Source organism: Diaporthe amygdali (assembly GCF_026229845.1).
Source record: "Diaporthe amygdali strain CAA958 chromosome Unknown NODE_26_length_719862_cov_65_716256, whole genome shotgun sequence".
NCBI classification, from domain to species: domain Eukaryota; kingdom Fungi; phylum Ascomycota; class Sordariomycetes; order Diaporthales; family Diaporthaceae; genus Diaporthe; species Diaporthe amygdali.
In genome coordinates this window covers 414,898-439,732 of record NW_026517046.1, presented here as the reverse complement: position 1 = coordinate 439,732, position 24,835 = coordinate 414,898, and the positions used below count along the sequence as shown (strand labels likewise).

At 56.5% G+C, this 24,835-nt stretch overlaps 9 protein-coding genes across 9 annotated transcripts; 4 read left to right on the top strand and 5 right to left on the bottom strand.

Moving 5' to 3' along the window:
- Nucleotides 1–275: 275 nt before the first annotated feature.
- J7T55_010173 (uncharacterized protein) lies at nucleotides 276–2,016 on the top strand (the record flags this gene model as incomplete). Its single annotated transcript, XM_053131371.1, has 5 exons — nucleotides 276–411; nucleotides 472–808; nucleotides 877–927; nucleotides 1,142–1,613; nucleotides 1,684–2,016. The coding sequence occupies 5 exons, from the start codon at nucleotides 276–278 to the stop codon at nucleotides 2,014–2,016; spliced, it is 1,329 nt and encodes a 442-aa protein (XP_052990599.1).
- Nucleotides 2,017–3,385: 1,369 nt separating this feature from the next.
- Nucleotides 3,386–3,721, bottom strand: J7T55_010172 (uncharacterized protein; the record flags this gene model as incomplete). Its single annotated transcript, XM_053131370.1, has 1 exon — nucleotides 3,386–3,721. One exon carries the CDS (start codon nucleotides 3,719–3,721, stop codon nucleotides 3,386–3,388), a length of 336 nt encoding a protein of 111 aa, XP_052990598.1.
- A 1,806-nt stretch (nucleotides 3,722–5,527) lies between these two features.
- On the top strand, nucleotides 5,528–7,643 carry J7T55_010171 (uncharacterized protein; the record flags this gene model as incomplete). Its single annotated transcript, XM_053131368.1, has 2 exons — nucleotides 5,528–7,257; nucleotides 7,382–7,643. The coding sequence occupies 2 exons, from the start codon at nucleotides 5,528–5,530 to the stop codon at nucleotides 7,641–7,643; spliced, it is 1,992 nt and encodes a 663-aa protein (XP_052990597.1).
- A 1,243-nt stretch (nucleotides 7,644–8,886) lies between these two features.
- On the top strand, nucleotides 8,887–9,574 carry J7T55_010170 (uncharacterized protein; the record flags this gene model as incomplete). Its single annotated transcript, XM_053131367.1, has 2 exons — nucleotides 8,887–9,011; nucleotides 9,379–9,574. The coding sequence occupies 2 exons, from the start codon at nucleotides 8,887–8,889 to the stop codon at nucleotides 9,572–9,574; spliced, it is 321 nt and encodes a 106-aa protein (XP_052990596.1).
- Nucleotides 9,575–12,990: 3,416 nt separating this feature from the next.
- J7T55_010169 (uncharacterized protein) lies at nucleotides 12,991–14,241 on the bottom strand (the record flags this gene model as incomplete). The annotated part of the gene is made up of 1 exon (XM_053131366.1): nucleotides 12,991–14,241. One exon carries the CDS (start codon nucleotides 14,239–14,241, stop codon nucleotides 12,991–12,993), a length of 1,251 nt encoding a protein of 416 aa, XP_052990595.1.
- Nucleotides 14,242–15,184: 943 nt separating this feature from the next.
- On the bottom strand, nucleotides 15,185–15,480 carry J7T55_010168 (uncharacterized protein; the record flags this gene model as incomplete). Its single annotated transcript, XM_053131365.1, has 2 exons — nucleotides 15,185–15,233; nucleotides 15,308–15,480. The coding sequence occupies 2 exons, from the start codon at nucleotides 15,478–15,480 to the stop codon at nucleotides 15,185–15,187; spliced, it is 222 nt and encodes a 73-aa protein (XP_052990594.1).
- Nucleotides 15,481–16,961: 1,481 nt separating this feature from the next.
- On the top strand, nucleotides 16,962–19,920 carry J7T55_010167 (uncharacterized protein; the record flags this gene model as incomplete). Its single annotated transcript, XM_053131364.1, has 5 exons — nucleotides 16,962–17,535; nucleotides 17,729–17,983; nucleotides 18,262–18,277; nucleotides 18,340–18,852; nucleotides 18,918–19,920. 5 exons carry the CDS (start codon nucleotides 16,962–16,964, stop codon nucleotides 19,918–19,920), a joined length of 2,361 nt encoding a protein of 786 aa, XP_052990593.1.
- Nucleotides 19,921–20,294: 374 nt separating this feature from the next.
- J7T55_010166 (uncharacterized protein) lies at nucleotides 20,295–21,751 on the bottom strand (the record flags this gene model as incomplete). Its single annotated transcript, XM_053131363.1, has 3 exons — nucleotides 20,295–21,225; nucleotides 21,335–21,585; nucleotides 21,686–21,751. The coding sequence occupies 3 exons, from the start codon at nucleotides 21,749–21,751 to the stop codon at nucleotides 20,295–20,297; spliced, it is 1,248 nt and encodes a 415-aa protein (XP_052990592.1).
- Nucleotides 21,752–22,182: 431 nt separating this feature from the next.
- Nucleotides 22,183–24,477, bottom strand: J7T55_010165 (uncharacterized protein; the record flags this gene model as incomplete). Its single annotated transcript, XM_053131362.1, has 1 exon — nucleotides 22,183–24,477. One exon carries the CDS (start codon nucleotides 24,475–24,477, stop codon nucleotides 22,183–22,185), a length of 2,295 nt encoding a protein of 764 aa, XP_052990591.1.
- Between the last annotated feature and the right edge of the window lie 358 nt (nucleotides 24,478–24,835).

Sequence of the window (24,835 nt, the reverse complement as noted above, 5' to 3'; positions counted from 1 at the left end):
AACCCTGATCCCAGTCCCCGCTGGACGTTGTTGGGGGGCCACACCTAACGCTGCAGGCCATCGACTAGCAAGAAAGCTGGGCATACAAGGGGAAAGGACCGACAGGACGGCCTTGGCCCGCCTCGTTCAGATTGTTCTGTGTCTAATTACCGCCCACTGGAGCAATGTGGAGCGCGCATGACAGCGCTGTCGGCCCTGGGGTGAAGTATGGCGAGCTTCCTAGCCTGAGCGGCGTGCCTCGCAAGAATATAGGTGGTAAAAAGAATAAGAAAATCATGACCGGCAGACGATCGTCGGTCTTGAGCGGTCCGAAATCTACCGCCCCAGCAGCCTCCTACGTTGGTTTTGGACTTCTCATCCTTACTACCCTCATCCTTCTACTCCTCCTGCTCACCGACCTCGTTTCCAATCGTTTCCGCTGCTGCCGCGCCTGGATTCAGTTGATTCGCCCAGGACTTTTGCCGAATACAGTCTCGCAACCAGACATCATGTTCAAGGACCTCCTCAGTACCGCAGGGGTGACTGCCCTTGTGCTGCCCGGCCAGACGGCTGCTACCCTCCTATATGCTACTACATACCTTGATACCATCACCACGCTGAGCCTCAAGGGCTCTAGCCTCCAAGCCATCGCCTCAACACCTGGCTGCGGCGCTAATTCCTCGTGGCTTACGCCGGACTATGCCAACAACCGTATCTTCTGCTTGGATGAGGGCCTGACCTCGCCCAACGGGACATTGTCATCTTTCGGGCTCACCAGCAATGGGTCACTATCCCAGCTAGACATTGTCGACACCCTCAGCGGTCCCGTGTACGTACAAATTGAGTTTGCCGCTTGCGGGTCCTATCACACACACAACTTGCTAACTCACCTTATAGGTCTGGCGTTATATATGGCGAAAGCAGCAACGGTTTGGCACTTGCGCATTAGTACGTACAAAAACCCTTGCATGCAGGCTCTGGGACATCTGGCACAACACAGTTGACCTTGCGACCTGCATATACTGCATGCGGCCTCGGCTGCATACGGCAATGGCATGCTGTCCACCCAATCCTGGGGAAGCAAGGGATATGCAGATGCCCTTCCATCACCTGACACATCTTGTGAGACGGGGCCCCACGACTAACATGTGCCTCTCGCTAGCTCTGGGTCCTCAGTAGCCGCCTTCGATATCTCGGACGCGAGCACGCTCGCACCGGTCCAGGCCGAGACATACACCCTCAGCGGGCCCGGTCCTAACCCGGACCGGCAGGACGCTCCCCATCCTCATGAGGCGCTTCTGGATCCCACGGGACAGTACCTTCTCGTCCCTGACCTGGGCGCCGACCTCATTCGTCTGTACTCTGTTGACGAGGGTGAGCTGAGCTTCACCGAGCTGGAGCCCCTCGCCGTCGTCCCTGGCAGTGGGCCCCGCCACGGTGCCTTCCTCGTCACCGAGGACGGCACGACCTACTTCTACCTCGCCAGCGAGCTGGCCAACACCATCACCGGCTTCGAGGTCACATACAACGACGATGCCACCCTCGACTTCACTGAGGTCTACCTGAGCAGCACCCACGGTCTGAACGAGACCGTCCCGAACAACACAACCAGCGCGGCTGAGATCCTTGTATCGGTATGATAGCTTTACCCATGAGACCACCACCTACCTGTACTGTTCTGACTGGTGACAGCCTGATAACAAGTTCTTGCTCGTGTCATCACGGGGCGAGGGGACCCTCAAGATCCCCAACTTCGATCCGACCAACAGCACCGAGATCGCATCTGACCCCATCTTCACCTTCGAGATCGACCACTCCTCGGGGAAGCTGACCAGGGTCCAGCAGTTCCCAGCGGGCGGCAGCTTCCCGAGGCAGTTCTCCATCAACGCAGACGGAAGCCTCGTGGCGGTAGGGCTCCAGAACGACGGCCGCGTTGTCGTTATCGGGCGGGACGTCGAGACCGGGCTGCTGACGGACTTTGTCGCCGCGGCCGACGTGGGCGGCCAGCCCACCAGTGTCATCTTCGCTGCCGAGTAGCTCATCTCCATGATATCTTGAGTGGGTCGGCGGAGTTTGAGCTTATTAGGAATGTTCAAGTGTATATATTGCTACCTACCTATTCTGCCTACTTACCCCCACGCATACTCTAAGTGGCGTGCATGTAAATACCGGCAAGGATACATATAACCTACATTATGAGCTATGACAACGAGTGCTTTCCTCCAGCCGGTGACATTGGCCACACCCTCTGCTACAGTGGTGCCGGCCACTGTACGTGTAACCGGCCTGCTACAGCCCTGCAGGGTTAGTGACGCGACGTGCGCGATGTTGCGTTCGGATCCGGGATTTGGAGCCCAGCCGACCCCGGGACCCGGGCGAATGGCCACCCTCTCCCAAGAGAGGCCGTGCCAAGGCGTGCCCGTAACGTGATGACACTCTTCTCTTGCCAGCGAGATTAGCAGGGCCTGCCTCTTTGGGAAGGAGCCTGGACGGTCAGCAAAACTTGGTCCTGGAAATCAATACGAGGCCCTGTCATATCGATGGAAGAGTGAGAAAAAGAATTTTCGCGGCGCCTCATAGGGAAATCTGCGGTAGCGAGGCAAGAACAAGCACGTTGGTTCCCGCGACCTGCGTCCGGCATACCAGCCACTGGAGTTTCTCCTGTGGGATGGGCCAGAGTTCTTCGTGATGGTGGTACGCGAGATGAGTCGTCTATAGCACAGCAACTATACGTCTGGCCGTCGAGAGGCCAGCAGTGACGAGCCCCACAAGGACGAGAGCAGCTGTGTTGGTGGCCGGTTGGGCAGGCTGTTAAACTGGCGCCCCTCGGACCCAAGGCCAATGACGAGGACAGGTCCCAGGCCGAATCAGGGTCTCGGCTGTGTTGATTCTTGTTCGCAACCGGCCGGAAGGGAAAAGGAAGTCAACATGATGGGTCACGATGGTCCAGTTGGAAGCGTCCGGTTAAAGTCGAGTGGGATGGGGGATGCAAAGAGCCGCATGGGGCTGCCGTCGCGGTACCTGGTACATACATGGCCTCCTATGTACATGGCCCTGAACGGCCATTTCCGGTGTGGATAGGTACCGCGGAGGAAAGAAGCCATTGGGGCGAGTAGTGTCTCGGAGGATCTCTGGGACATACTGGGTAGACTAGAATCGAAAGGTAACCTGCCGTCTCACCTACCAGGGCCTCTCCGCTCCCACCCTCCGTCTCCACAGCAAAGCAGTAAGAGGGTGTCGAGGGATTTGGTCTGGCAACGGGCTGCTGGACGGTACCGTGTCCAGACGCTGAATGGTCGACGGGTTCGTCTGATGATCATCCGTTCTAATGACAGCCAGGGATGTCCCTGTCGCCGTCTCAGAAGCCGGATGGAAAGAAAGAGAGAGAGGCAGAGATGAAAAGCCGTCATGCGCGCCCATATGCAGGAATTGGAGAAAAGTCGCAGGTGGGCAGGGATGCCACGCGGTTGTCGGCCAGTCGCTTGTGATCCGGGACACTGATCTGCGTGGCCTGCGTCGAGGCGATCTGATATGGGATGAGATTGGCCTTATCCGGGAAAGACACGCGCTGGGGCTTACTGTTTGAGAGTTGGCAATGTACGTTGCGCTGCGTCTTGTTAGGCACCCGTGTGAGAATGTGTGGCTTCACAGACACAGCAGCGCCAACGAGGTCGATCTTATGACGTTTATTGTTCCCAAACTGGCGCTTTGCCCCCGTCTTCCTCGGAGGACATAATCGCATTGTGTTGCAAGGGGTAGCCAGCAAGCAGGAAACCCAAAATTCCGTTCCCGGGATGGCATGATGTTGGTAAGGCAGACAGCATGAATAAGGTCGTGCGTCAAGCCGAATGCCCGCCAATACGGTTCGGCAGTGGAGACCAGATTAACGATTGTATGGGGCGGGCCTCTCTACACAGGAAATGAAAGGCATAGCACATGGGCTTGAACTTTGATGCGCCGCAGCAAGATGGTGTCAGCGTGTGTCACAATGAAGCAGCCGGATGCTCAGCAGATTGAGCGACATACCATAGGTAGGAGATCTGATACAATGATACTGTGATATCTAAAATGGAAAACAACACAGCGTTCTCACTCACGCCCTGAGGTCCACAGGTGGGGCACGCCAATTACATGTGGCTAGTACGATGTATTGTAAACTTGCAAGGCAATATAACAGTATAGTATTGCATATGTCTGTACTACAATACCGTACATACGATGCTGGGAAACGATAGGTCTGCACTAGACTATCAATGTCAACAGTGAACTCTCGACAAAGCAGCGTGTTGCTGCAGGCAAGCCACGTTGCGTCAGAAAGTGATGCACTCTAAATCTGCTCAAGAGCCTCCAATCAAGCTACACACACCCAGACACAACAGACCCAATAGACACAATACCCCTTGTCCTTTTGATCAACCTGCCCAACCGGCGGCCTGGGTCCCTGACGCGGTTCCTCCCATTGCTCAACGGGCACACGAGATGCCGCCAGCTGCATGTGCAGGTGAGACAACGGGGCATTTGTCGACACCCAAGACAGGTCGAGCGTCTCCACGAGTGAGCTGCTCCAACCAGGCGGGAAAAGCAACCCGACCGCGTGCTCAGGCACCGTGTGGTCGAGCCAGGTAGCCATCGTGCTTTTTGCCCCCTCTTGTTCTTGCTTCTTGTCAATTTATTCTCTTTGGCGAGATAGATCTTGCAGCCTCTATCACGGCTGTCAAGATCTGGACGGTGTGGCTTGACCATGACGGCACCAACACGGAATGTCTGCCAGGTCGTAGATATTGGATCTCTGCCATCCGAGAGAATTTCCTGCTGCTGCTGTGCATAGTATCCAGACAACCTGGGTACACTGTAGTTTACTTCCCCAGCTTCCCAACTCCGCTCCCCAGTATTCACCCCCCCCCCCCCACTCACACACTTAAGCATACCTTGCACCGCCCCCCCCCCTACCTTCCCCCCAGCCAACGCCCCTCGTCGTGTGCTAGAGCACGAGAGGTAATAATTCCCTGCAAGGCCATAACAAATGCAGTTTGGCCAAGGGCAACCCCGGATTTGCTCCAGAATTGGATCGCAAATTGGCTCCAAACATAAGACGGACGGGCCCAGACCGTCTTCTCCTCACCCGACTGGCTTCATAGAATGATTTACTTGAAAATTACTATCATCATACCCGTCACCATCGCCATCACCCTATTCTGATTCCGTGCCTCCATCTCGTCCGCTGTGAGCCTGAACCACCCTCGCCGGCCGGGCTTATTGGCTTCGGTTGCCTTCTGATCCTCTTCCCGAGGGCTCGCACCGGGACTAGACATCGTACCAAGATCTCACCTCTGGGTGTGTGTTCTTGGAGCTCCGTGGGAAAGCCTCGGACCCGCTGTTTCCCCCCTCCACCCGCTCGCCCGTTCACTCCGTCGGTTATCGCATGAGCTTGCGGGTCAGCATGTCGCCCTCATCCACAGGGGGCTCTCCCCACTCAACAACCGCCACTGCAACGGCGAGCGCCGTCAGGCCATTCCCAGTGCCTACCAGGGACAACTTCTCAATCGATATGCCGACTCCCCTGATGACGGCCACAAACGGGACCGGTGCTCTCAAGTCCCCGACCGCCGTCAAGAACCAACGGCAGGGCAGCTTCGGCCGTGACGGCGCCCTTGGCCCGCCGCAAAAGGCTCGACATCTGTCGCAGTCATCCGAGAATAGGCCTGAACATGGTTCAGTGAGCATGCAGAAAGACGACAGTGAAGACAGCGTGAATCCCCTGAAGCGGAGAAACACCGACGCCGGCGTTGACTACCCACGGAGAAGAGCCACCATCGCCTGCGAGGTCTGCCGCTCCAGGAAATCGAGATGTGACGGCACCAAGCCGAAATGCAAGCTCTGCACTGAGCTCGGCGCTGAATGCGTCTATCGCGAGCCGGGCATCAAGCTCGATGCCGGCGACAAGCTGATTCTCGAGCGCTTGAACCGCATCGAGAGCCTACTCCAGATAAACATCGTGAACCAGTCAAACGGCATCAACATCGGCCAGGGCTCGCCTAACCTGAGTAGTGGCACCACCGCCCTCAGTGGGGAGAATCTGCTGGTGCAGAGCGCCAGCGGGAACTTTGGGTCCGTCCTCCTCAGCGGTGGCATAGGGACCTGGGCCCCCAACGGTACCAACATCTCGACGATGCCCAAGATTCACACCAATGCTGCCCTCCATCTCTTGCAATGGCCTCTGATACGTGACCTGGTCTCTCGCCCTTATGACCCCCAAATACTGCTCCAGCTTGAAATGGCCAGAGAACCATTACACTCTCTGACCAAGACCCCTTGCGTCGACCTCTCCAATACGACAGCCTACATCGAGGCATACTTTGAACGAGTCAACATCTGGTATGCCTGCGTGAATCCATACACCTGGAGGAGCCACTACCGACTCGCACTTTCCAACGGGTTCCGCGAGGGCGCAGAAAGCTGCATTGTTCTCCTAGTCCTCGCCCTCGGTCAGGCAAGCCTCCGGGGCAGCATCTCCAGGGTGGTGCCGCAGGAGGATCCCCCAGGACTGCAATACTTTACTGCGGCCTGGGCGCTGCTGCCGGGCATGATGACATCCAACAATGTGCTCGCCGCGCAGTGCCACCTGCTTGCCTCTGCCTACCTGTTTTACCTTGTCCGGCCTCTTGAGGCCTGGAACCTGCTGTGCACGACCAGCAACAAGCTCCAGCTACTCCTCATGTCGCCAAACAGAATCCCGCCCGACCAGAGGGAGCTCACGGAGCGCATATATTGGAATTCCTTGCTCTGTGAGAGCGATCTATTGGCAGAGCTCGATCTTCCACACTCGGGGGTGGTTCACTTTGAAGAAAATGTCGGTCTGCCAGGCGGTTTCGAGGGCGACGAGAACGAAGCCGTGGGGCGTGATGACCTTTGGTATTTTCTCGCAGAGATAGCGCTACGGCGGCTTTTGAACAGAGTCAGCCAGCTTATCTATTCCAAGGATTCTATGGCTACCACCACCAGCCTCGAGCCTGTTGTGGCCGAGCTCGACTTCCAGCTGACCCAGTGGTACGAGAGTCTGCCACTTCCACTGCAGTTCCCCTTCGCTCGGACGATGCTGCCGGATCCAGTACAAACAGTACTACGCCTGCGATTTTTCGCCTGTCGCACAATCATATACAGACCATACATTCTAGCCGTTCTGGACAACGAGCAGGCTGTGTTGGACCCTGCAGTACGCGACAGCTGTCACAAATGCTTGGAAGCTTCCATCCGCCAGTTGGAGCATATCGCTGCCCAGTAAGTCTCAGGCTGGCCATCCTCCCCATCTACAATGCCTCTCCAGTGTGACACAGAACAAGATCTTCTTCCCTCGAGTTCTATCGCAGCATCAATACGTCATTTGCTAACAGTACTCTTCTAGCCATGCCGGACATATGCCGTACCTTTGGCAAGGGGCACTTTCTATTGTGTCTCAGACGCTACTGGTGATGGGAGCTACGATGTCACCATCCCTCTCCAATATTTTGATGGCGCTGGTCCCCCACGGAGACAGCATCGATCGCATCATCAACGAGGTCGTTATGGAAATTGAGCGATATGCGGTTCTGGCTCCCAGCCTAAGCTTGGCTGCAGAGATCATCAAAGAGGCTGAGGTTCGGAGGAGAACGTTCCTAAGTGGCTGAAAGGCAGCCACTGATACACTACGTGCCTCTGGATGGCCCATCTCTACTTTCTACACAGCCTGCTTTGCGGCATCGGAATAACTGTCGCCACACTATCAAATGCGGTCGACAACGACACTCAGTACCAACGCAAGACCGTGGAAAGGAAACCAAATCGAAACAGCCAGTATCGCCACGCCAATTGCTTACGGCAGACGGGTGCTCCCAGACCGTATCCACGAACTCCCGTTAGTACCCACCGAATCGGGACTTATGTCGCCACGTTCAATTTAAACCTGGCTACTCGGCGCGCAAATACATGTAGGGGTGTGAAAATCACCCCCGGGCTCCCAACTCAAATTAAATACGTTCAGGGCGGGTGAGCGTCGATCTGACGCCTCTCGATACTCTTTGGAGCAAAGGAAGCTCGGCCGTGCACGCACTCTCGATACAATTGAGGGCCGAAATGCACACGAGGCAAGTGAAAGCCCACGGAGGATGGGGGACGTGTGGCCACCGCCAGCAAAGCAACGCCGAGCAAATGCCCGAGCTGGAAACGATCTGACGAAATCCACATCTCGGCAGTGGAAGGAGCAGTCGAAATTGGCAGATCTGAGCGCTAAGAAATGACAGCCAAAATCCTGGTTTCTACGAGGGAATCGAGCCTGTCGAGAAGAACCCTGAGGGGGTGCCTGGGGTCGTGGTTGCACCGTGATGAATACTAAGGCGTTGGTTGGCGGACCATCTTCGGCGGGCGGCCCGACTCTGCCGGTGACCAACACCCCTCCCAAGGCTCTTAATACACCACAACGGCCACTCTGGAGCCTCATTCGAAATTCAGCCCAGCGCCTGCAGCTTCGTCATCATTATGAGAGCTCGTGTGTGACGCTCACACGACGTTCTTCCCTCTTGGAGGCGACCTGATCAACGGGGGCCCAGCTCCGTGGTCACTGCAGTGCCCATCGGCGTCACATGACCATCCACAGCACCCAAGTGCTGCGAATCGACATCGACAGCGCCAGCTGCTGTGCAGATCTCCAGGCACGGCCACCGCGAGCGAGCCCATTTGATCATGATTCATCTGCAGCAGTCGACTTTGCACCGGCTGTAGTTTTATTAACGGGGTGGCAAAGCAGACACATTGAGCGAGGCCAGCTGCAGGGGCGATCGAAGACCAATTTTGGGGGTTGCCTGGATACTACCACCAGGAGGCGAAGGATGGATGGGGTCAGTCATGGAGGGAGGCATCTCGAAATTGCCAGCCATGTCCGAGTCTGCTCTGTGGGCATTGAACCCTTCGCGGGCGCGCCAGACAGTGCCGTTCGTGCGAAGCGGCGTTCAAGGCCCAAGGGCCGAGGCCCGTGGCCGTCAGAAGAATGTGAATGTCGTGTAAGTGAAGAGGGAGGTTCCTTGTCTTTCGAGCAGTCAAGAGATGTTCTACCGCGAGGTTTCGTCTTAGTCCTGAGAGTCCCGACCGCGCGGCATGCTGGTTTCATGTCATGTGGGCGATCTAGGCTCTGTCATCATCTTCCTACCTTCCTATGTAGGCAGTTTGTATTGGTAGATACAGAACAAAAGGCCGCTTGGCAGATAGCAAGAGTGGCTCGTTATCTCCAAGGCGACATCATACAAGCATTCTTGCCGTCTCGTTGTGCCTTCAGGTGCTTGCTTAGTCCCCGTCGTGGTCGGTCCCGTTCCCACAAACTCACGAGCCAGCATTTTGCCCACCCCGTGCCATTCCCGACCCCCCCGGCAGCGATGCCAACACCCCCATGCCTCTTCCCCCGCCACGGGCAATTTTAAGGGTCCAGTCGCAACAGCTGCTCACGCGAACCAGAGCTACGCCTCAGCTGCAAGCGAACCAGCGTTTTCTACTGTGGTACAGCAGTCACGCCGGCCACACCCTGCCTATCCTTGGCCCGCAGATCAAGGCCGCAGATCGTGACCAGTAGGGTCCTATGGAATCCCGGAGTGAATGTTGCGCGTGAGCCTACACGGCCGAACGCGGGGTAGCTCTTGTTCGAAATAGCAGTACCCGTTGGTTTTCTCGAAGGCTTAAATTTAAATCCGCGGTAGGCTAGCTGTGTAGGTGCTTGCCTGTTCCGGGTCTTGAGGGATTCTCGTTGTGGGCTTGTTCTCTTTCTCAAGGCTCACCCTCGCCAGTCTTGATCAAGGGCCGTATCCATTCGAGCAGGCTATGGATTTGCAACCACACCCCCTCCCCTTTCCCTCTCAAGCCCAGGCCGCACGTGTTTTGTCGATGCAAGCCACAGGCCGTCAATCGTACGGCAGCCACAATTAACGAATGCATACGCCCAAATCGATCGACGCCTAAGCTTACTCCTGCCTCGATGGTCGCCGAGAAACCTGCACGGGGTGTAGCACAATCTCTGACCGCGAAGTACAAAGCTCATCACGGACACCAAATAAATGACAGAGCCGAAGCAACGACCAATGGTCACCAGGCCAGAGCTAGGGTGGGCAGGCTCCCGTACCGAGGACCACGGTTCCTGGCCGCTTGCCGAGATGCTCGAACCAAGGCTCGTCCTTGTCTCTGCACCACACATTGCGCACCAAAGATTTGGGGGGGGGGGGGTAGTGTTCCTATTGCCCAAAGTAGCCTGTTGGGGAAATATCTCGGCGCAGAACGCTTGGCTTTTTAACAATGGCTGACGAAGAGCCTTCGGAAGGCTTCCTTGAAGCAAATTGCCAAATTTCTGCTGGAGGAAACTGAAAGTGGCATCCCCGGTAATATGGCGCCATATAGTCGGGCCTCAACGGTCACGCTGCGAGCTTCGCAGACGCGTGTGATGCATCACTTTTCCTCCCCTATGCGCGAATTTGCCGATGCGGGTTTGTGGCGCACATCCATCTTCGATTTTGCACCGAGTTGTTTACGAAGAGGTGTTGTTTGCGGTTTCCAAGAAGATGCAGTCTCTCGCCTGCGGAGGCTGGGCGAACCATGGACGGCGACCACCTGGCAGGTACCGGGGTGTTGCCGCCCGCCGCCTCCGAACCAATATTGCGATCGCAGTGGGATTAGGGCCGACTGTTGTAGGCTGGATGGTCAGACGAACTCTGCGTCAGTTGTTGCGACAAATTGCACCTCTAAGGTGGGCACAAAGAGCGCTCATCTCGGGCGTGCTTCCCTCTTCGTCCTCCAGAGCCTAGAGGAACTTGTATTGCGCGTTTGACCGGCCGTCGCGGGCCAGCATTCTCGGTGAGTACTTGAGTATCAAGGCCCATAAGCTCCGGACAGTACAGCCTCGCGGTACAGGCCCACCCAGGATGTGCCCACGCGTCGGATTTATCCGAGTCGCCCGCAGAAGCGAGGGTCTCGGCGGCTTGGGAGAGCGATGCCCAGGAAATTGTGAGGCAGCCCATTCCCTGAACCGCCGAGAAAGACCAGGTGGTTGTAGTCGTAGTTTTATTGTTGCCTATGGGACCGATATAGACAATCGACTCAAAGGTTTGTGTGTCCAATCTGGAGCCAGAAACTTGCGCATGCGAGAGTCTCACGTGCGTCGGATTCATGTAGTCCTGGAAACGGCTACCTTTGTAGTCGCCCTTTCGCCTTTCCCGTTGCGCAAAGTGCTTGTGATGGTTAACGTGCCTTTTCAGTTGTACCTAGATGCGAAGGCCTGTCGAGGAGTAAAGCAAACAGTCCATAGCAAACATCTTGGGCTCGCGCATAGCGAAACAATAAGTCTGGCCAAGTCCCATCTTTGGAATAGCAACTAGTATTTGTGTAGGCTTATACGCCTTTTCGACGATATCGTTGTAATATAAGTGATGGCCACGCTCCATTTTCGCGTGGACTTCGTCAGGAAGCATAAGCAAATCGATTCATATTTCTTTTGCCAAAGTAGCCCACAGGATGGTGCGGTATCTGGATCAATTTTCCTGCTTCAACCATGCTCGGATATCATGGGCGTACTTGGAATGATGAGAAGTAGCTTGCCGCCTTGACCCTTTGATCGGAGTGCTCACGATATTCCACATCGAGGCCCACTGTTTTCGCTGACTTGACCGCCGCTTCAAGACGCTCGGCGATCAGCAAGCCCACCCGACATCTCATATGTATGGGTGAGCAGCAGAAACACAGAGACCAGAACCGCATTGAAGCGGGCTCTCGTACCTGCTTCTAATGTCTTGGGTGTTCAGGTGCGGCTGTCGTCAGTCAGCCTATGATCCAAGCCCGCTGATTTGCGTGCTCACTGCGCTTTGAATTTGTCGCAGGCCACCAAGACGAAGATGATTTGACAACAGCATATGAGCTCGGAGAGATGGCGGGGCTAGAGATGATGATATTCGTCGCATACATTGTTGTTACTGTGCCTTGCTTGACGGGTCCAAAACAATGCTTCTTCTAGCGCGTGTCTCTCTGTGCCTTGATCGAGTTGATTCCGTCGGGGTTGCCATCAAACCGAATGGAACTTTGATGATAGGTCTTCTGGCTAGGAAGAGTATCATGGGATCTTGGTACAAGGAAGAACTGGAAGACGAGGCCAACTCAAAGATCCACAGTTCTGAAAATATATTGACACTGGATGGCCCGATGAGGCTGCTCTGACTGTCGTCAAAGTTGGAGGTGAGGAGCTGGGTGGGTACAGAAACATTTCAACAAGCAATCTGTACTTGAAGCATTTAGCCTCTTGCTTCTTGTTTCGTCATTGATCAATTGTTTCTGCATACCTATGTATCACATCCTGGATCTCACTTGTCATGTCCGATCCGTAAGCAGCTGCTCTGTGAAAACAGGCATTATACCTTCATGAAGGGCTTCCGAGGCCCCTGTGCCTTGTATTACACTTGATCGCCTGTTCCCATCCACTCAGTCATAAAAACGCTCACGTTTCTTGGTTGCGAGGCATCGGGTCCGTCATTTGTATCCTGAGTCGATGTGTAGATATAGGCGGTTTGATCACATGTGGCCACTGTGTCTGGGTATCACGGCTCGTTCAGCTTCCTGGCCTTCAAGGCACCTTGCCCCGCTGCCAGCTCTCTCCTCTCTCATTTGTCTTTCTCTCCTGTCCCAGGATTTCTTCTCGCTATGCTGATTCCATGTCGTAAGTTTCGCTGTCCTTGGGGTAAGAATACTTGGAGCATCAGGCCCACGACACAACGACACAATGGTCCAGCTCGAGTACTGCCGGGAAGGGACGAAATCGTCTCGGGATCTCCGTGACCAGCCAAGAGACTGATAGAGTAGTATTCCGCACCGTCGCCTATGCATCAATGCTCAGAATGGTCCATTTTGGGCTCCGAAATTGTTCGTCTCAGTATGTGTACGATGGGATGCGTGACGAGACTAAAAGTCGCGCCTTTGACTGTAGTATTCCTCGGTGTCGTGTTCGCCGTGCCACCTTCACGGTGTCTGATCCCCAGACTTTGACCTCCCGAATAGCTTGCGAAACCCTCCCTTCCCAGGTGTCTTTGGCGTCTTTGGGCGCGAAGGCCCGGCAGGATGCATTGGCATATCGATCCGTAAAGGTGGCAGATCCTTTTCAGGGACTACCGGCGGTCTCCTCTCCATCCTCCTGTCCGCCAACCTATCGATTCCGCCTTGATCGTACCCAAGTTCTCTCCTGAGCTGCTCCCTGCGCACCTCGAGATCCCGGTCCCGGCCCTCGAAGATTAGTTGTTGGTGTGTATACTGCGCATGGTGGGCCATCTGTGCCCTCGTGTCGGGCCTCGACAAACTTCCGTCCACCGGCCACTCCCTTTCCTCATCGCCGTTGACGACCACATACCACCTGATCTCCTCACCCCTCTGCAGCTGGTCCCTCAGCTGCTCGAACCAGCCGGCGAGACCGCCCAGCGTCGCCGTGTCCCGTTTCCCGTTCAGGGTCTCGTCCGAGCTGGGGCCGGTGACGGCGGGCTCCTTGCTTGCGCGCACCATGTGCTCATACTTTGCAATCTCCTCGACGATGCTGCAGGACGCATCGATGCGCTGGACGTAGTCGGCGACATAGGCATAGGGCCGCGAGACCTCGTCGAGGTTGTTCGGGTCATGCTCCTCCAGGACCTTGACTGGCGACCAGTCCTGCGCCAGAACCGGGTCGGCCGTGCTACCCTCGCTCATGTGGGACGGAAACTGAGGCTGGGATGACGGCGGAGACGGTGGTGCCTGGTGTGCCTGTTGTGCCTGGTAGACGTTTGGAGCGTGGGTAGTCGGCGGTAGGGGCTTGCGGCTGATCTCGGATTTGCTCCTTTTCCTGCTGCTGTTGCTGCTTTCCCTGCACGAGGCTGGCGCAGCAGGCGCCTCTTGGGATTGCGACTGCTGGGCCACGACGGTGCGGCTCCGGCTCGTGCTCCTGCCCCTGGCCGAGCGAGCCGTGTAGTGGCTGGCGGCGTCGTCGTCATCGTCGGCGATACTGCTGCGGTCCAGGGAGTGGGACAGCGAGTATGAGCGAGGGGCGAAGCTGCTGCGACGTGTTGGCGGAAAGGTGCATTCGGGAAGAAAATCAAAAAGGTTGTAAAAGGACTCGATAAGGCTCCGTGGGGAGCCTCGTTTGACGACCCATTCCGGCGCGGCGTCGTCGAGGTTCTGGACAACGACGTAGACGCGTATGCTACGGCGTTTCCAGCGGAAGCCGTGACACAGATAGGTCGGCATGGAACAGGGCAGTGCGAGCAGAGCAGGCCAGAGAAAGCGTGAGGGCCCGATCAAGTTTGTGGGCCCATTGATATGTCAACCACGGGACAGGCGGAAGTGAGAAGAAGTTGGATAACGCTGCAAATGGGCGGTTCACGAGGCACGACAGACTAGCAGACAGACAGACAGACACGAGCGGGAGGGCGGGGCGAGGGACGTGTCCGGGAATGAGGCTGAGACACAATAAAGTTTGCCGGCGTGTTTTTTTCCTTTTGTACCAGTAGTGTAGATCGATAGCTCGCAAGTTGTGTTTATGATGTGAGATGAGAATGAAGATTGTTTCCCAAATATTGAACGCCGGCAGTGGGCAAGCTGCCTTGCCTGACACAGGTCCAGAACCTTGAATTCGAGACAGGAGCAACCATTGCTGTGTAAAGTCTGCATGGATTCGATGCAGGGTGGCAGATGGCAGATGGCATGGGCACGGGCATGGCATGGGCGCGGCATGGGCATGTCAGGCATGTCAGGTCAGGTTCATGTCAAGCCACACAATCCGGGCAACCCTGTGGTGAGAAACGCAAGCTGTCGCAGCATCACCTCCCCAGCTCTAGCTGCCCAAACTATGCCCGGCTGGGGGGGGTTGCCCCTAATAGAAAGAGGCTGCTGGCCTATTAGAATCTCTTCCGCGGTAGCTCCAAAGCTTGAGGGCCGTATACTGTGTAGGAGGTTTAAGATGGAATGCAGCAGAACCCCTGGGAGGCTCCTAAGGGCCCATCCAGCTGGGATTCAACCCGTCCAGCTGCATGACAGACGCAGTCCAATTCAGCCAGGTGAAGCGACTACTGCGCTGAGCCAGCATTTCTTGGGCAAGGCCCGTCCTCTATGTGTATTGAGCTGGGCCATTCCAATTTCACACAAATCAATTGTCTGGCAATCATGTATTACGGCTGGACATTTTGGGACGTCAAGAGCATTCATTCAACTTCTGCCGCGAGATGATGTGAAGCAGAGCTCTATCAGTCATGACCATGTCACTACACTACTGTGCACTTTGCAAGTCCGGTACAGCACAGGACAGTATAGTAACTGGTCCTCTCGCTTGTCAAGTCGATATGCCAGTGTCATGCCAGTGCCAGCGCCAGTGCCAGCGCCAGTGCCAGTGCCGATGCCACTGTCCACCGACTGCCACTGCCGGAAGGGGCCCGGCCCGGAGCCGAAAGCAAAGACCCCGCGAAGGTGGGGCAGCCACCCTGCCACCATGGCGGATGGCAGATGGCGGATGGCTGGAAGGTCGGCCGAGGCTGGGAGGCGTAGCTGGACCCCTGCCCCCTGCCCCCTGCCCCTGGACCCTGTCAGGCCAATTCAGCTCCAGCTCGAGCTTGAGTAAGCTCCAAGTCGCTGACGAAAGAGGCCTGCTGCCGCACTGCACTACACTGCAGATCGATATGGACCCAAAGTGCAATTCTGCAGACCTCATTGCTAGCTAGATGGATAGAGATACATGCGTACATATATACGCACCGCACAGCACATACCTACATCTGGTTCAACACAACAAAATCATCCGTTCATCATCTCAGACACACAGCAGTATTTATGACTTGGGCCAGGCATGATCAATGCCACAGTTGTGTCTCTAAAAGGCGATAGATAGATGATATCCTCCGCATCTCGTCCATTCACAGCCCTCGAGCCCATCTTCACGTTGCTTTGCTTTGCTTTGCCTCGCCTCGCTTCGCACCGCCCGCCCAGCCATCCCAATTCGACCAGCAGCCCCGTCCAGTCCAATCCAATCTTGTCTTCTGCGTCAAAGACTTTTATCACATTGGGGCCTGGTGGCAACTGAGCCCTTCATTTTAGGGCTCCAACGTCCGTCAGCCGTCAGCTGTCAGCTGAAAAGGGGCCCACGCTACCCTTATTAGCCAGAGCTGACAGCCACTGCGATTTGGTTTGCATGGGCCTCGTCCGAATGGTTCATGACTGTTTGGCAGATGCAGAGACTAGACATTGTTCCTGCCTGATGCTCATATTGCCATCTGGCCCAAGGCTGTTTGTCGCCATCCCTTCCTACTTGTGGGGTAGGCAACCAGAGTGAGACCGACTTGGGTTTACGGACTTTGTTGGGTAACACAGCGACGACTATCCATCCGTTCTGTACATCCACACATCCAGATCTGCCTCGTCTACACAGTACTGGTGCCCAATCCCTCCCTCTGCCGCCGCCAGAGGGCTCTTCTTTTCCTCTCCATCTTTGTGTAAGGCGGACTAGCCGTGCCTGTCTGCAGGAGCTGGCGCCGGCAGCACAACATCGCCAATCAACCACACAGGCGTCACCCCACTCCTGCACCTACAGGTTGCAGTGAACCACTTGTGTGAAACCATCTGGCTTCCTCTCGACGCACCAAGCATATGCAGCCCGCGATTCAATCCCCTCTGACCTAGCCTCTCACTCCTCTCTCTCTCTCTTTTTTCTGCCCGGCGCTGCTACGCTGCGCAGATCGTCCTGCTCTCCACCGCCAGCCGCCCTCCGCCATCCACCATCCGCCGTGCTTGTCCCATGCTGCTGTGTCCCCGTGCCCTTCTGCTCTTCTGCCAGGCAAGGAGACATCAGCACTTGCACCTGCACCTGCACCTGCACTCTCCCACGCCTGCCGCCTTCGATATTTTCTCGAATGCCGCCGCATCAGGGCTGACGTGCGCGGAGTGGACGAATGGCGAGGCCCGAGTACCTCGAGAGCCCAATGAGCTCGAGAAGTAGGAGGAGTTCGCGCGTTCTACCCCCGGCACCCGAGCTCGATTCGCTCGGGCTCGAGGATGAGGACCGGGATTCGTCGCCCCATAGGAGCAGCAGAGACAGAGACAGAGATAGGGCCAGAGGCAGAGGTAGAGGTAGAGATGGCGATACGAGGACGATGGACCGCCTTGTCCTGAGGGACCGGGAGTGGGAGAGGAGGCAAGACGAAGAGATATTAATGCAGACACCCGATTCCAGGGCTTCGTCGTCCTCCCGCCGGCTCTCCCGCCATTACCACTCCGATCCACGTGGCCGTCAACCCACGCCGCCGCATTCTGTGTCGTCCTCCAGGGCGAGCACGCGCGTGCCCCACCCTCCGATGTCCTCGATGACGAGACCATCGACAGCCGAAGTCCTGTACCGCCGCCCTTCGCTGAGAGAGCCCATCCGCGCTGGGTATGACGACCAAGATCCCGGGCATGGACTCCGCAGGGCTCGGTCTCATGCCCGTTCAATCCATGCCGCGCCCTCCGTTCCTGTCCTCCGGGATAGTATGTATGCGTCAGGATCAGAATCCAATGGTGAGGATACGGAGACCACATACGACAGCCTGGACGATAGAAGGAGGCCTCGGAGGGGCGACAGGTCCAGGCGTCTAAGCCGCCATGAAAGAAGTCCGAGTCGGGCAGAGCCAACGAGAAGTCATCACCGTCCGCGGCGAAGACGTAGAGATTCTGCCAGGCTGGAAGAAGACTACGATGAAATGAACTCTAGGCACACTCCTTCTATCGACGATGAACTTCTTCCTCCGCTACACCCACGCTCGCGCCCTCAGTCCCGAGCCCCATCTGCTAGGCACATCCCAGAACCAGATGTCACGGAATCAGAAGACTCGCAAGACGACCACCATCTTCGTGATCGGTTTGAGCGCCGAGGAAAACACAGAAATCGACACGATTCTCATCACAAGACGGAATCTCGAAGAAGACGAAGCGAAAGCCACATGGAGCCCTCATCAACGCCCAAGCGGTATGTATTGCCATCCATCTTTGGTGGCAACCCTGGCTCATCACACCGGGCCAGATCGTCCTCGAAGCGATACTACGATACCGAGGTCACGACTATAGAGAAGCCTGACCGCCATCACCCGCCGTCTGCATCGCTTGGGAGGTCAAATACTGTTAGCGGTTCTCAGGCGGCTGCGTCGCAACATCACAGTGTAAGCTCAACAAGGCGCTCGTCATCGTCAACTTTCCTTGGAAACTTCTTTGGCCCGTCACTACACTCTCATCACCATCATGCCACAGATAAACGTGTCAAAATGTGAGTTACCCCATCCTCTGGCTTATCGCTCAGCTCAGGCCGCCATTAACAGTTGACATTAGAGTGGAATGTGTTGTCTGCATGGACGATCTCCCTTCCCGCAAGACGGCCAAGCTTAAATGCGGCCATCGGATGTGCCACTCGTGCCTCAAGCGAAGCTTCAAGTTGTCCATTACGGACCCACAGCACATGCCGCCCAAATGCTGCACCGCGGCCACTATACCCCTGAAACACGTGGACCGCCTGTTTGACAACGAATTCAAGAGGACGTGGAACAAAAAGTTCGTCGAGTATTCGACCCGCAACCGCATCTACTGCCCCAAAAAGGGCTGCAGCGAATTCATCCGCCCCGAGGACATCCGTCACGCTGACGACGGGCGAAAATACGGCCGCTGTGATAAGTGCAAGACCAAGGTATGTGTGCGCTGCAACGGCAGGTGGCATAACGGTAGGGACTGTCCCAAGGACGAGGATACGGTGATGTTCTTGGCACAGGCCAAAGAGGAAGGTTGGCAGTGTTGCTTTAGGTGCAAGGCCATGGTGGAACTAAAGGAAGGCTGCAATCATATGACATGGTATGTTGTCGTCCTCTCTCTCCTCTCCCTTTCTGGGGCAAGTTATCATCTGATATGTTGCAAAGTCGTTGCGGAGCTGAATTCTGCATGATCTGCGGGGCCAGATGGAAAACTTGCGAGTGCTCTTGGTTCAACTATGATTCTCTCGAGGACGATCGCCTGGAGCATATGCAAATTCCTTTTCCGGCCCGAGATCGTGTCGGTGGTCGGCCAGCGGTCGATATTCCACCCTCTCCGACAAGGCAGGCTCGTGCTGGGCCTGGTATATCAGCATTCCCGGGGCCCCGTCCACGACCACAGAATTACGAAGAAGAACTGCACCTCCGGCGGTTGCAAGACGGACGTGATGAAGCGTATGCGAGGCGTCTACAGACTTATCAAGAGTCCGAGGACGGCCCCGAAGACGACTTCTTGGGCGGCTTTGGAGATATTCACGGATTAGGAAACGCTGCGAGCCACCACATGAATGATAACTTCCGACCACGTCCGCGCCATATTGTGGTGCCCGAACCGCCTCAACCTTCTCCCCTTCCCCAGATGCCAATCGATCCTGCACCGGCTTTTGATAGGGCTGCGACGGGCGACTATATCCGAGGCGTCAACCGCGCTCGAGGCGTTCGGGCTGCGTCTGTAGGAAGGCTAGCCGACCGGTTCAATACGGATCTCCGCCAGAGCCCCATGCATCGACCTCCACCACTGCCGACAGCTGCCACGATGCCATTGCCGGCCTTGGCCTCGGCAGTGCCGCCAGGACCCGGGAGTGCGCCGATTCGAAGGCATACGGTTGAGACCGGAGAAGTCTATGACGATGATAGGTACCGCCCGAGATCGGGTGGTACAAGGCCTGTAGAGCGCGTGATCACGAGCGGGAGGACGGCAAGGTCGGTCTTCCATGAGGAGCCCGAGGACATGCTCACGCAAGGTGTCGCGGCCATGAAGCAACACATCAGAGATCCACCCAAGGCGAGCAACCTTGCGGGCCTTACTGGCTCTGGAAGAGGGGCGGATAGGGTATGGGAGTGGGCGACACACGTTCAGCCGGGCCCAGGCCCGGATGCCAGCGCGTGATCAGAATTGATGCTTCGTGATATGATACGCTTGGTACACGACGTGATGTATCTGAAGACTGGAAGAATATTGCGATCTACGACTTACACGATGGGACGACATATGTTTTGGATGACATTTAATGACGGGACAGCATTGGGCTGGTGATCGAAAACAGCATTTATACTGTTGCATGGGTAGGCGGGGAGACAAACCCTCACTACTATTCTAGAAGGACAGTGTACAATTTTTTTTTCCTTTGCAAGGGATGTTCGCTCTCACGGGCTAGGGCTTGATTCGGGCATTCGGGGGTCTTCATCATTCGAATGCAGTACGCAATAAACCTGCACACCCATTCCATGCTGTAAGGAACGCGAAACACGACTTTCTTTTCTTCACTCTTGCATTAAATCCACTCCAACTCCCTGGAGCGCATCCACCGCCCACTCGGGGTAGTGGCTTCTATCTGGGTACAGTCTAGCAAAGAACTCCCCGATGAACGCAGGATACCGATCCGCAATGATTGCCTCCCGCGCCTCCCTCGTGAGGTTCAACTGGTACCAGACGTTGTGGATGGTGAGCAGGTGGGCCGCGACAGTCTCCTTGCCCACGTTGTGGTGTATGAAAGCCCTCGTGACGCCCAAGCCATCAACCCCGTCCCTGACATCGCCCTTGGGCCGGCAGCAGACACAGCCGCACCCCTCCTCGACCACGCGAAAGTCGTTGGCGAACTCGGAGTTCTTGAGCTTGAGCATCCCGGCCTTGGTGATGGCATTCCCGAAGCGCGCCGTCCGTGTCGGCCACACGCAGTCGAACATATCCGCGCCCAGCGCCACGCTGACGACCAGGTCCTCCGGGTAGCCGACGCCCATGACGTAGCGGGGCTTGAGCTCGGGCAGCATTGCGGTGCAGGCGGCGACGACGCGGCAGGTGTCGGCCTTTGCCTCGCCGCCGCTGAGCCCGCCGATGGCGATGCCGGGCGTGTCGCGCGCGACCATCTCGGCGGTGCAGGCGCGCCGCAGGGCGACGTCCAGCCCGCCCTGGATGATGCAGAAGAGGTTCTGCGTGGCCGGGTTGCGGTGCGCGGCGACGCACCGGTCCAGCCACCGCACGCTGCGCTCCATGGCCTCGCGCATGCGCGCCGCGTCCGGCGACGTCGTCACCAGCACGTCGTCCAGCTGCATCATGATGTCCGAGCCGATCGAGTTCTGCAGCGACATGGAGTGCTCCGGCGTCAGGAGCATGGGCGTGCCGTCGTGCGGCGACAGGAACCGCACGCCCTCCTCCGTGATGGTCGCGAGCTTGAGGAGGGACACCATCTGGAAACTACATGGGCGGTGGCCGCAACAGTGTAAGCCTTCCTGTCCGTTCTTTCGCAACCCCCAAATCCTACATGCGTTTCGGGTGCCGTTGGGCGAGGGGAATGATTGCATACCCTCCACTGTCCGTCAGGATGTTGTGTTTCCAGCCCTGTAGCTTATGTGCGCCGCCGATGGCATCCAGAACCTCCTGGCCGGGCTTCAGGCCGAGGTGATATGTGTTGTTGAGGCACAGGCGGCAGCCTGTCTGTTCCAGCTGTTCGGGCGTGATGCCCTTGAGCGAGGCCTGCGTGGCGACCGGCATGAACATGGGTAAATTGACAGGCCCATGTGGCAGGGTAAGGACGGAGGCGCGAGCTCGTGTGGTCTATCGCTGGTGTGGGCGCACCTGTCAGTGAGCGGCTCCCGACGAGGCTGGAGTAACTGGACGGCTTTCCCCAGAGATGCCGGGCAGCATCGTGACTTACAGAGCACTTGGCAACTAGCTCGAAGGTGAGCGCCCCATGCGTCGCTGTTCTCGTCGTGGACGCCATCGTTCTGGCCACCCACATACTACTCCCAAAGGGGACCTCCTGGTAGTATGGGAGTTGCTGTCGGGTGCTGGCGGCAACGAGGTGTCGCGTGCGAGGGCGTGAATAGATAATATAGTACGGATTTGCAGCGCGTGGGTGGCCCGCTACAGCCTAGCTGCAGGAGCCCTGCATGCCTAGCTTCTGCAGTGCTGGGGTGCTAACTTGAGCCTCCAGGGTCCTGGCCCTTGTCACTATGGCACGAGCTCGAGCCTTGGATACCCATTGACTGTATTTCTCATCCACGACACAGATAATGTGCTACAACGGTGGAGTATATGTGATGCAAATTGGATCTTAGGCTCTCCATCCTCTATCTCAATGACGCTCACTCAGCTCTCAATTTTCAACCTATAATACACTCGTGGCGGCCCTCAAGAATAGCGTATGCCTCTTCAATGATATCCATTTGCTCCGCCGGCCCTCAGAGCACTCAGCTCCTCCTGGTTCCGCCTATACACCTCCTGCGCTTCTCTCTCCCTCCTGCCCACAAAGTTGACCTCATCCCGCAGAGCAGCCAGCCTGTTTCTGACCGCCGCCTCCTCTGAAGCAGCCAGGATTTCGAAAGCGTGGAGAGCATTAGTGGCCTTTTCCAAGTCCGTTGCTGTCTCACCGATCTTCTTCCGCAGCATCTCAGCGCGCTGCTTATAGCCACCCAAATGCAAGTTTAACTTCTTCTCCAGCTTGGATCCCTTCTCGGCGGACGCGATCATGGTTTCCTGAATGTCGTCAGCGGCCAATTTCATGGCCTCCAACTCTTCATTTTCGGTGTCATCGTAGCAACCAAGACCCAAGAGCAGCGAGTTGTTATTGCTCTTGGCCCAGGCAGCCTCCACCTCCTCAGGCTTCGGCTTGTCCTTGATGTCCATCAGGATTTGCCGTCGTGCGTCCGCCAGAGCACTATCGTCAATCTGAGCCAAGCTGGGAACGTTCACACCGCGTGTGGCATCAGAAAGAGGGAATTTGGCGGCGTCGTAAGCCATGAGCAGTGCTGCTTCCCGCGCGATAGCCTTCTCCGCAGGATCCTCAAAACCCTCAGCCGCCTTCGAGAGCACCGTCAAATTGACAGAGACTGGTCGCGGAAGCCCTCGCTGCATGACCTGCGTGCGCCTCTTCCTCTCTAGAAGCTCCTGCGCTTCACGCAATTCTCGCTCCCTGCGGTCACGCTCTGAAGCATCCTCCGGTAGACCATTTTCGACCATTGCAAGCTCTTGCTGCTCCTCTGGTAGCTCAAGCTCCCATGCCTGCTGTTTTGGTTTGGGCAGAGATGCTAGACCTTGCTGAAGCCTATGCCTCAAGACCATATCGTTCCCCTGGCTATTGAGCGCAAAACTGTCACGCGGTGTCCGCAGGGGCGTTTGCCCTGGACGCAAGGGTGTAGCACCAACGCCATTTGAACCTGACCTGAGGGGGGTTGCAAGAGGATTGGGGGTGACGATATTCTGCATCCTTGGAGCGGCAGACTCAAAACCGGTGGAGCCAGCACCCTCGTGCAGGGGCGTGTTGTCGCCACCAAGGAGAGAGGACTGTGTCTCGGTTAATGCTCGGATGTTTTTGATCTCGTTGGCAATGTGGTCCTCATGAGCAGGCGCTCTTGGTGTTCGAATTGGCGCTCCTGTGTTGAGGGCTGAATACGAGTTGACAAGCCCTCGTGTGGCGTCGTTATCACCCTCCGCCATTGTGTTTGCGCGCTCGCCAATCATGCCCATCTTCACGATATCCTCCAGCTCGCCTTCGCCGACCTGAGGTGCTGGCAAGTTGAGGGCTCTTCTCTTGCTGCTCTGCTCAGCTTCCCTGAGGCGCTGCATTTGGCCAGCCTTAAGGGCCTCCCGGTAGGAAGCAGAGGGTGCATCTTTGTCCGCCTTCCTCCTCTTACGCCCTGCTTCGTCTTCCTCGTCTTGCTTCCTTTTCGCCTGCGCCAGCTGTTGTTTTCTGGGGTCAAAGTTTGCTCGCTGCCTGTCATTCAGCGAAATCTCTTCGGTCGTGTCGTAGAAACCTGGCGCAGCTTTCTTCTCAAAAGGAATGTCGGCATTGTAGTCCATCTGACCCTTCTTCCGCGTAGTAACCTTGATGTTGATTCCAGCAGTCTTCAGTTCGCGACGCTTCTGAAGAGCCGCAAGACGCCTGGACTCTTCTTGCTGTCGCTCACGGGCCTTGCGCTTCGCTTTCTTTCCCTGAGTATTGGCCAAGCGAGCTCGTGCCTCGCTGAGCATCTCCTTCTCGTCTTCATCGAGGTCGATGGTGTCGGGCCGCGCGGGCTTCGTCTCCGGATCGGGGTCTACCTCACCCGGTCGCAACTTTCTGACATCGTCTGCCGTCGGTGCGGACGTCTCATCTCCTCCTGTCAAGCTAAGCTCTGAAGCCTCCCTCTGCTCTGCCTCATCCAGGAGTTTCTGGTACCGTTCGATACACTGATTGGCGGTTCGGCCGACGAGAGGAGCAATGGTCCGCCATTGTGTGGGCATCAACTTCGCTAGGTGGAGCAGCTTCTCATCCTCCTCCTTGGTGAACTCGACCTTCTTGATGCTTGGGTCAAGCCATTCTTGCCATCTTGCTTTGCACTGCTTGGGTGTCTTTCGCGCAAGCAAAGACGACACACGAGCCCATTGATTCAGACCGTACTTGGATACGGCAGCTTTGAGGACTTCATCCTCGATGTTCGTCCACACTCCACCTTTGACGACAGGCATGGTGGCAGCACGGCTTTTCTGAGCGGGTGACGTTCAAAATTAGTTGACGCGAGAGAAGCCCAAGCCGCTTGCTAAGCCCACTCGACAAAAATTGTTGACAGGCCTGGGAAGGGCTCTCGATTGAAGGAGGAGGGAGGAGGAAGTAGCGAGCGAATAGTCAACGACTACGCGCAGGCCAGCGGACCAGAAGGAGGGAGGCTGTTGGTGATTTGAGACTTGGGTAAAGTTGAAGTTCGGCCGTAACATTGCAGGCAGATGGGTCTGAGGCCTGTAGGGTGCCGAGTTGCAGGGATTGGAGCCTAGCTGCACCAATCGATAGTGCTCTCTTATCAGACAATCGCGGCGCAAAGGCGCGTCT